This window comes from Sinocyclocheilus anshuiensis, unplaced genomic scaffold, assembly GCF_001515605.1.
Source record: "Sinocyclocheilus anshuiensis isolate Anshui unplaced genomic scaffold, SAMN03320099.WGS_v1.1 scaffold2516, whole genome shotgun sequence".
In the NCBI taxonomy this organism is placed as follows: Eukaryota; Metazoa; Chordata; class Actinopteri; order Cypriniformes; family Cyprinidae; genus Sinocyclocheilus; species Sinocyclocheilus anshuiensis.
The window spans coordinates 48938-59393 of record NW_015536621.1 but is presented as its reverse complement, the minus strand read 5'-3'; the positions used below and the strand labels follow the sequence as shown (position 1 = coordinate 59393).

The 10456-nt window shown below is 37.5% G+C and overlaps 1 protein-coding gene across 1 annotated transcript; it reads right to left on the bottom strand.

Annotated features, from left to right (window-relative positions):
- Positions 1–1469: 1469 nt before the first annotated feature.
- LOC107703945 (fibroblast growth factor 12-like) lies at positions 1470–7651 on the bottom strand. The gene is made up of 6 exons (XM_016506760.1): positions 7220–7651; positions 6261–6308; positions 3634–3744; positions 2308–2320; positions 1731–1840; positions 1470–1543 (listed from the first exon to the last, which is right to left on the bottom strand). Exons 1-6 carry the CDS (start codon positions 7413–7415, stop codon positions 1470–1472), a joined length of 552 nt encoding a protein of 183 aa, XP_016362246.1. The 5' UTR covers positions 7416–7651.
- Between the last annotated feature and the right edge of the window lie 2805 nt (positions 7652–10456).

Here is a 10456-nt window from a genome sequence, read left to right as displayed (position 1 = left end):
CTCAAGGTTAGATTATTGTAATGCTTTATTGGGTGGTTGTTCTGCACGCTTAATAAACAAACTCCAGCTGGTCCAAAATGCAGCAGTAACTAGAACCAGGAAGTATTGACCATATTAGCCCGGTTCTGTCAACACTGCACTGGCTCCCCATTAAACATCGTATAGATTTTAAAATCTTGTTTATTACTTATAAAGCCCTGAGTGGTTTAGCACCTCATTATTTGAACGAGCTCTTGTTGCATTATAGTCCTCCACGTCTGCTGCATTCTCAAAACTCTGGCAATTTGATAATAGAATATCAAAATCAACTGCGGGCGTCGCTGTCACCTCTGGCTTGCTTAGTTGGGGACACTTAATTTCCAGGGATATCGTCGACTTGATTGCACAGATACTATTTAAACTGAAAAAGCTGGATGATGACATCACTGAATTCAATGATGAACTGCCTTTAACTGAAAATTGAGTGTTTACTATTGTCATTTTGCATTATTGACACACTATTTTCCTAATTAATGCTGTACAGTTGCTTTGACACAATCTGTATTGTTAAAATCGCCATATAAATAAAGGTGACTTGACTTGACTTGACTAGAGGGTGTGCCATTTCCCAGTGCCTTTCATGCAAATTACCATCTGTCCCCAAAAGGTGTAATCTCTCCATGTCTAGGACTTGATCAATGCAAATTCCAGTTCCTGTCTCCATTTGAGGGATGTTTGTCTTAGTCTGAATACTTAAGGAAATGTTGCAAGAAGATCAGGGCACTTCTGTAAGCCAGATGAGCCCGTAGTGTGGAGTGTGTCCATACACTCCAAACTATGTATTTTTCTTAAGTCAGATATGCATCCTTTTACTCTTAGATTTATCTTTAAGAATTTGATGTTTTGTATTGATTTGATTTGATTTGATATCTCTGAATTGGCTATGTAATACATAATAATGGAATTATACATTTTTACCTGACTGATAATAAATTGTTTCATTTGATTTTAGACAAAATAGACAAAATACTATTGGAGTACTAGTAAGCATGGTTCGGGCATACTTCATAGTATAGCCATGACCTCTGGTTATTTTCTCAGCTTTATTCAAGTTGTTATATAGTTAGATTAACTATAGGGGGCTAGATAAAAACAGTATTGAAGTATTAGCATATTTCATAGTGCTAGCCATAACCTCTGATTATTGTCTGAGCTTTAACTAAGTTGTTACACAGGTGAATGTAGGGGACTAAACAGAACCACTATTTAAAAAATGACAAGCATGAGGCGGTCTATTAAATAGTTCCGAGGTCACCGTAGCCACCCAGATCCAGTCCATATCCAGCCCAGATGGTGGATCAGCACCTAGAGAGGACCTCTACAGCCCTGAATTTCAGCGGCGATCAGGACAACTAGATGAGCCCCAGAGACAGTGAAATGACAAGCATGAGGCGGTCTATTAAATAGTAGTCATAACCTCTGACTAATGATCAGACTGGAGAGTTTGTGATCGTGAGATCTGCGTACACCGGCTGAAGCGAGAACCTCTGAGCGACATAGATTCCTAATGAACGAGTAAAATATAGAGTTAATTACAATAATGAAATGTCAGAAGAATAATAATTAGAAATGGACAAACAACCAATTTGCATTTCAATCCAAATTCGAGGTCATAATAAAATGGAGTCAGATTAGAATTTAATTTAAATTAAATAACTTTGAGCACCAAAAAGACCAAACGTGCAGGAAACCTTCGACCGCCGTTGGATACCTTTGTTGGGCCAATTGCGTGGACCTTACAGCACTGAAGTCTATTTTGGACACAGATGTTGGGGATGGGATGGGGATGACCTGCATGGCCCTGGAGAGAACAGTTAATTAGATCTGAACCTGGTGCCTCACAGGGGATTGTTTGTCTATTCTAAAAGGGTGCAGAAGTTTGGTTTAGAAGTTTAATGCCCACAACTGACTGTTCCTCAAAAGAACCACCTATAATTACTAAGCAATGTTAATACTTTAGCACGACACCATAGAGATCCTCTAGGCCAGTGGTCTCCAACATGGTGACAGTGGGCACTAGGTAGCCCACATGTAATCTGTGATTCACCCACCAAGCACGCTCTATAAATAGCCTGAATTAAGGCTGGGCGATAAACGATATATCAAGATCACTTTAAAAATGTATGTGGATAATGATGATACGCTCTGGACATTTTCACTCAATATTAATCAAACAGCCGATCACACTGCATGTTTTTCATGTCTCTGTGTAAATGAATGGTACGGTTGCGTCTGTTACACACAAACTCAAACAAACGTTACGCTCACAGTGTTTCAGCATCTGCATCTCAATATACGAGGACATGAACACATGAAATTCATCTCAAGAGCTGCTCTGACAATCACTTCACAAAAACTGCCGTCTAATACATGCTGAAACTAAAACTGAAAGATCTTCATGACAAACCATCAAAATAAAACTGTTTTAACTTGAAGAAGATATGACAGAAATATATTACTACTGTATATTAAAATGTAATTCTCAAATTATGAATAATAATATTATAGTATTTTTAAGGATTATCATACAGCCAAGTTATTTTTTGATTTTTTTTATACAGTTCTGTTGTGCAGCATCTTATTTGAAAAAGATAAAATGTTGTAAATTAATTGTTTTCATTTGATTGCTTTTTATAAGATTGATTACATTTTGTTTTATTAACTAATTACATTAAACACAATTTTTATGATACATTTCTATTGAATCATTAAAACACAGAATCCATAAAATGAAAAACAGAATATCTGGAAAAAATAAAAATGATTTCATGGGGCCCTAAATTAAAAGGTAGCTTACTCTGTGGAATTTAATTGTGTGAATAATGCTACATTTATATTAAAGCTATGTTTACATTCATTATCAAGGTCTATCACATGGAGAGCATTTTCTTCCCCATTAATGGTAAATGAATATTGTGATAAATAACGATATTGTGTGATATGAGGAAAAAATAGCCTATTTCTATATATTTTTTCTGGAATATTTTCCAGGATTGATTCTTGAATAAAATAATAATAAAAAATAAATAAAATAAAATGCTTGTGAGAAATCATTAAAATTTATTAAGTCAGGATAAGCCAGTTCATTATTATTGTAGTAGGTTCCTCCACAGGAGACAGCACAAACTGTACGTTTTACACTTTTTATGTTATTAGAACAATAATATATTAAAATAAGCAAATATTCACTTAACAATGTCATTTCATTCTTATTGATGGTCTGAGTTAATAATAACTAATAAAAACCTAGTCATGTAGAAAAAAATCTTCACATGAGAAATCAGAATTATCTCTATAACAATAAGACAAAAAAGTCCACTTATACTTTTCCTTTAAAGAATGTTCAATACTCGAAAGGGATAAATCACCCAAAAATTCAAATTCTTTCATAATTTACTAAACCTTACCTATTAGCCAATGACTTTAATGATTGTGCTGAAGGATTGTACAGAAACAGACTTTCAAAAATAAACCAAGCCGGAGGATTGTTCCCTGAGGTAAAAAATGTGACAAGCCACGGTCTCCCCTATACAATTAGTGTGGTACAATTAACTCTGCTTTGCATGCACATTTGGTGCAGTTCCAATCACTCACTGTAGTCGCTGTTCTCATCTTTGATGCCATCGATGGTTCCATCTGGCTGCATCTGCAGGTAAAAACCCTGCTGGCTGAACAGTCGTGTCACAATGCCTTTCAGCTGCGGCTCTGGAAAATAAACACACAGCCCCGACCCAACCCACATTTTTATCAGAATTCACCCCAACAAATTGCATCTTTTTCCAGCATGAGTACAAAAGCTTGTTAAGAAGAAATAAATTATTTTAAATAAGCTCTTGACTTCTTATCCAGTAATGGCAGTGAATGTACTTGTGAATGGATGTGTTGATAAAGCTCTGCATATTTGCTCTCTGCGACCTCATTAATCACTTTCACTATGGACACCTGGAGTTTAGAAGTCCAGCTGTAGCAATAACAGGTGTTTTCTGATGGAGTGGTGACCTGTACAAGCAGGTACAATAAATGTTTAAAGGCAGGCCTGAGAGGCGAGGAGTGAAGAGGGCCACATGGATGACCTGGCATGCAGCAAAGTCACACAGCTTTCAATACAGCTCAGAAGAGTTGTGAATGTCCATGATGGTCATAATCAGCTATTCATCAAGGGCCCCATCTATCCACTGCAGACCCAATCTCTGACAGGCTGGAAGGGCCATCAATCACATGAACGAGCCTACATCCATTAGGCAGAACATTACTAAATCACATACAGAATCCACACCTCTATAAATAAAGACTGGCATAGGGGACCCCATAGGAAATGATTCTAACCTGGGGAAAAGGTTTTGGGTTTAATACATGGGTAACCTTAGCCATCTTCAATAATCGGCAAAAACACATCTCTTCCATCTTTATTTGACCCTCTAACTCTAGCACTCTCTATTCTAATTCTATTCTAAAAAAAAAACACTTGTCCCTTTTAGACTTGCACTCTATTGATTTGCTGCTTGTTTTCTTAAAAAAAAACTAACACTTGCTTTCTAACCTTTTTGTATTCTATCTGTTTTCTTTTCATTTATTATACAATTAACAAAAGCAAAAAGACCTCTAACACTAGCTTGCTCTATTCTTTTTCTATTCTATCTGTTTTCTTTTTATTTATTATATTTTCTTTTTTAAAAACCCTTGCTACGTGTACTGCGTTAAGCTAACTGAGACTTGTTATAGCACTTGTATATCATTGCTCTTTTGTTGATTTTGATTGCTTCCATTGTCCTCATTTGTAAGTCGCTTTGGATAAAAGCGTCTGCTAAATGATTAAATGTATATGTAAATGTAACATTTCACAATAAGGTGTCATTTGTTAACATTAGTTAATGTATTAAGTAGCATGAACTAACAATGAGCAATACATTTGTTACAGTATTTATTAATCTTTGATAATGTTAGTTAACATGTTAGTTCACAGTGCATTAACTAATGTTAACAAATACTTTTGATTGTAATAATGTATTAGTAAATTTTGAAATTAACATTAAGATCAATAAATGCTGTAGAAGTATTGTTCATGCTTAGTTCATGTTAACTAATACAGGTAACTACTGTTTACTAATGACCCTTATTGTAAAGTGTTACCAATACATGTATGTGGGTCAGTGTGTGCTGAATCTCTTGGTAACATGTCCATGTCATATTTCCCCTGATGCAAAAACAAAAACAAAACAAACAAACAAAAAAAGCATAAACAATTGGAGACTATTGAAGGTCTATTACGTTTTTCATGATGATTAAGCAGAATTTGTTTTGCCAAATTTTCATTACAAATTCTCATTACTAATGCATCTAGAGTTTAGACACTACGTTTTAATGTAAGTCCGAATATTAGAACTGTAATAAAGTCATTTTTTCCAAAGAATAAAACATAAATAAAAGAGTACAACAAAAATAATGTAACAATGTAAAAAAAAAAGCACTAAATTGGGATTAAATGTCTTTGTGCAAAATAATATTTCTTCTTCCCTTTCACTGGATTTTTGGGGTGAAATATGACTCGGACATGTTCCTCACATGTGAGTTTGTGCGATTAATGTACATGCATGCCTCTACCCATAATGTATAGGAATGTATGCACTCACATGTGGATTTAAGCCTGTGTGCACCTGGATATATGCATGAGATAATGCATGTCATATTTGCATCAACACTGTTTGCATATTTTCCCCTTACAAAGTTGAACCATACATGTTCCATATGGCCCCATTCCATAAACAGAAACAGTTACAATCGGATGTGTTGGTAAATGATGTCATGATCATGAAATAGTGAATGGTAACCTCGACTACTTAAGTCATCACAACTGAAAGAAACACAACACATCAGCAGCACAGAGCAAACACGAGCCTCACTGCACGGAAACAAACAGAGGGGACAGAGTACACATAATGATGGGGACAGAAACATAATGTGTAGAGTGTAGAGAGATAAAAAAGGGATCAGAGGGGAGGAAAGAAGGAAAAAAGGAGGAAGAGACAAAGAGGAAAAGGCATAAGAAATACTGTACATAAAAATAACACAAAGACGGAGAGATAGAACAATAGTCGGAAACATACTACAAGGACAAGGCAGACATTGGTGACTGCCGTTAGACAGGAGCTAGTCCCCCATGAGCACGAAATGGGGTGGGTAACTGGAAGACACAGCACAAGGATGGAGGCTGAGCTACTGACCTAGCCTGATGCCCTTACGGGATACCTGTGGAGGTTTCGAGGGCACATCTTACGGGGGAGAAGGAAAAACAACATTTTTACAGACAAATCCTTCAGCAACAGCCGTCAAATAACTGATCATATGTTGGGAAGAGGGGATATGCTTGTTCTACATCATGAGAAGGTGTTTTGAAGGAGGAAGAGAGGACAGCTGTGTAGTTTTTTTTTTATAATTTCACACGCTTCGTGCCATTTTATGTGAGCCGAAAAAGGACAATAGCGTGGTTCAGTGGGCAGTGAGACCATGCCCATCAATAAAACTAAGTAAACAATCTCTCCCCATACTGCAGTAAAATAGTCTCTGATGGAAAATCCATCTTAAGCTGGTAGCTGTGGTTTCTAGCTGGTGCGAGTATTAATTGTTGTAAATACCAGCTTGACCAGCTTAAGGTGGTATGACCAGCTGGTTACTTGTTTGTTCCTGTTTCAAGATTGTTCTGTCATATTACAAAACACAATTTAAACGGGATCTTCCATCAGGGAAACATTTACCACTAAACATTTAATCTAAGAAAGCCGTGGTGCACTGCAGTGCCACTTGATTCTGACTATTACTAAATTGCATTGTTGCACTATAAACATCTTCTTCTTTTAACAATCACACAGCCTCTGATCAAAATGTCAAAATGCCAGCCACTGAATTAATTGATAACAGCAATAATAATATTAATAAAACATATCAGATATATCAACATAAAACGGCTGTGCAGTCAGATTGTTAGGATGACAAATCGGTTGGTGAATACCGATAGACAGCACGTGAGCTATGAAACAGGTGAGATTTTGGGGGGAGGCGGCATTGCAAAAAAAAATAATAATAAAAAAAATACATTGGAGGATATATATTCCTTCAGAGGAGCTGTAGACTGCAGCAGAGGCTTCGGTGGGGGCTGATGTCTTAAAAAGCATCCAGCACTGACCTGGTCGCCGGCGAACAGGTCTTTTCTTGCCGCTGCAGAAGCGGACTTTACTGAAGACCCCCAGGAAATGTCGCTCGCAGAGAGAGCGGGGGTCTTTGCTGGGACTGGGGCGGCGTTTGGAGGCAGATACCCGATCGCTGTTGAATTCCCGCGCCTGGCGTTTTTGTCGGATCAGAGAACTGGCGATCGCGGCCATCTCGAGTATTCAGTTAAATGAGCTGTTCAACGTTTGCAGCTGTTAACGCAATAACTGGGAATAATAAAGAAACAAGACTGGATTGTCTGCGCAAAATTAGCCAGATTTCATTCCGATTCCTAGCGAAAAATCCAGAGGATCCTGTGAATTAGGACTGGAATCTCATCCCCTTCTCAGACGATCTACCCAGACGGCTGTGAGTTTCACACACGATTACATAAAGCACATTTTCCGTTCTCCATCTTAGAAGCAAAAAAATAAAATAAAATAAAATAAAAATAATAACAACAATAAAAAAATAAAAAACAATAATTAAAAAGACGTCCTACGTGAACATGGGTAACCTGTCACGCAGGTATTCCAGGTGCCGAAGACAACTGACGCGTAATTCGTCTTTCAAGCCACTGCTACATGATCCACATGTCTAGTTCATTCCAGATAACTTTGCATGAATCCGGATAATAAATGAAGTCCATGACACAAGAAAGCGCGTTCTCAGGCTCTATAGGCGTATATGAGTGACGCGCGCACCACTTCGCGGAACATCTGGGCTCTCCAAATTATTTTACAGCTCTTCGTAGTTCTTCTGGTAGAGTTCATTGCATTGTTATTCACGTCAAAATTTCTTATTTTGTTCAAAACGAGTTGTAATTTAAGGGTCAGGTGTCTAGCACAGCGAGAACACTGCGAATCCTTCCGAAGCTGTTTGAAGGAATGTTGTAAAATCGATACCCTTGCCTGTCTCACACTGACAAGTGAGCCAGTGAATGGGGTGTGATAGTCTCTCTCTCTCTCTCTCTCTCTCTCTCTCTCTCACACACACACACACACACACACGCACTCTCTCCCTCTCTCGCTCTCTCTCTACGCAATCATACGTGATTGTGGTTTGTATGAGAAATTCGCACGGGTAAACGAGAGCGAGCAAGTGAAGGAGATAGAAAAATATATTAATTGGGAGAGAGAGAGGAGGATTGTCCAACAGATGGTCACATCTGGCTCATCCTTTATGTGTGAATTTGGCACATCCCGTAAAGAATCATCTCAATTCAAATTCTGCTGACGTCTCAGCTTCAGCTTTCGGGTTAATTTATTAATTTATATGTCTGTCCATCTGTTTACTACTCAGATTAAAATACACCTTAATGATACAGATCGTCCTTCTGCTTGTCACTGTTGTATGGTTCAGTGTATTTGGTGCTAATGTGGCAGCCCATTATATTAAGGTCTGGCTGACACAATCCATTAACCGCCCACTCTGCAATTACTTTTTTATATGAGTATGTCATTTTTACCAATTAACTGTTGCACAAAACTTAATGTCAAAAACTGAAATCAGCAAAAACTACATTTCCAAACTGCTATCCCATCTGATGGGACTGTATGTTCTAACATAATAAAATATATACACATCTAATCAAAAGTATCACTGATAAAGTAACAAGATAATAGTGATATAGAAATGTGTTAAGGTTATAGTGCCGCAGTATTCTAATAACAGGTTTAAACTGCTACAGAGATGTACTGTTCTACTTTAGCAATTAATGCATTAACACAACACCTCCCCTTTAGAGATGCAGGTCTATTTATCAGTGTTATAACACCACAATGCTGCATTTATGTCATGCACTGTGCCTTACTAAAGTGCTAAGCTCTTCAGCACTGGGTTTGAGAAGGTATTCATGGTGGGGCAAGAAGAGACGGAAGGGTTGGGGGGTGGGGGGTTCATGTACTCCTATGGGGGTACACACTGGTTTCTGACACTGCAGTGGGTGGATCACGTGGCTCTGACATGAAAAGCCTCTTGCCTCGTGTAAAATAGCAGCATTAAAGAGATTCAGTCTGGAAGTGAGCTGTTTCATCCTTTTCCAAATTTAATGTGGGGCAAAGAATTCACTTCCAGCCATCTCCTGGCATCAACATGGACTTAGTACAATGCCATTTAAGTATAGCTGCACTTCGATGCTCTTCTAGTTAATGGTACTTGGTCTGAATTAACAATCTCCCAAATACTATGGAGAATCTGGTAATGCAATTAGAAGATGGGATAGTTAATACTTTTGTAACATAAACTCTGACACAAAAGCAGTTCCTTATTCAATTCTAGAACAATAACGGGTTTCCCCTAAAAACTCAACTATTACTGATTGTCAGCAAATGTTCAGGGCAGGTTTACTCAACAGACCATGACAATGCAACTATAACCTAGATTCATTAATGATCTGCAAATCTCTACTCAGTGACAATCACAGCACGCCATTTGCCAAGCAATAACTGCCCCACCCCCAGTGATTTCGGCCACTGCCCCTCAAAATGCCTGTGCACGTCCCTGATAGCAAGTGCCTTTGCTGAAATACAACAAACATTTAATTTCCAATTGGCAGTATTTCTGTTACATGACAAATGCAGTGATGTTACATTAGCACAAAGCTCAGACCAAAACATCCAGAGGACACTTATATTACAAAAATGTTTTGAGCTTCTTCCAGCTTAACATAGTGAATGGCATTTCAGTTAGTGCTATTCAACATATGTCATATTAGTGCTATTTCAATGTAGTAAACTTGAGATATGAATTCACCATGTTAAAAATATACAAATTCTGAATTACAAATTGAATTAAGGCATACCAACTGCAGAGACTGAACATGAGATATAACTGACCACAACATTGAATAAACAGAGTTCATTAAGAATCACTTATCTAAGTATAGGCAAGTCAAATACAGTCCAATATTCCGAATCCAAGAACGTATTAAAACATCTTTCAAATAAATATTGCCACCTAGTGTTCACAGTATGGAAATGCACAAAGGCCCTTCTCATCAACCTATCAGCTTTTTTTTTGTGATGAGTGTTGCATTGCGCACTTCCATTAGCTGAACCAGCACTATGCGTTTACATTATCAAATCATTTTATTGCTAATGTTTTTATGCCCACTGCATAACATGTAAACATCAACGCAATGATCCAAAGGGCAAGCACTTTACTATGCTCAAATGTTTAAACAGCATGAATCAAGTAGGCCTATATACTAATA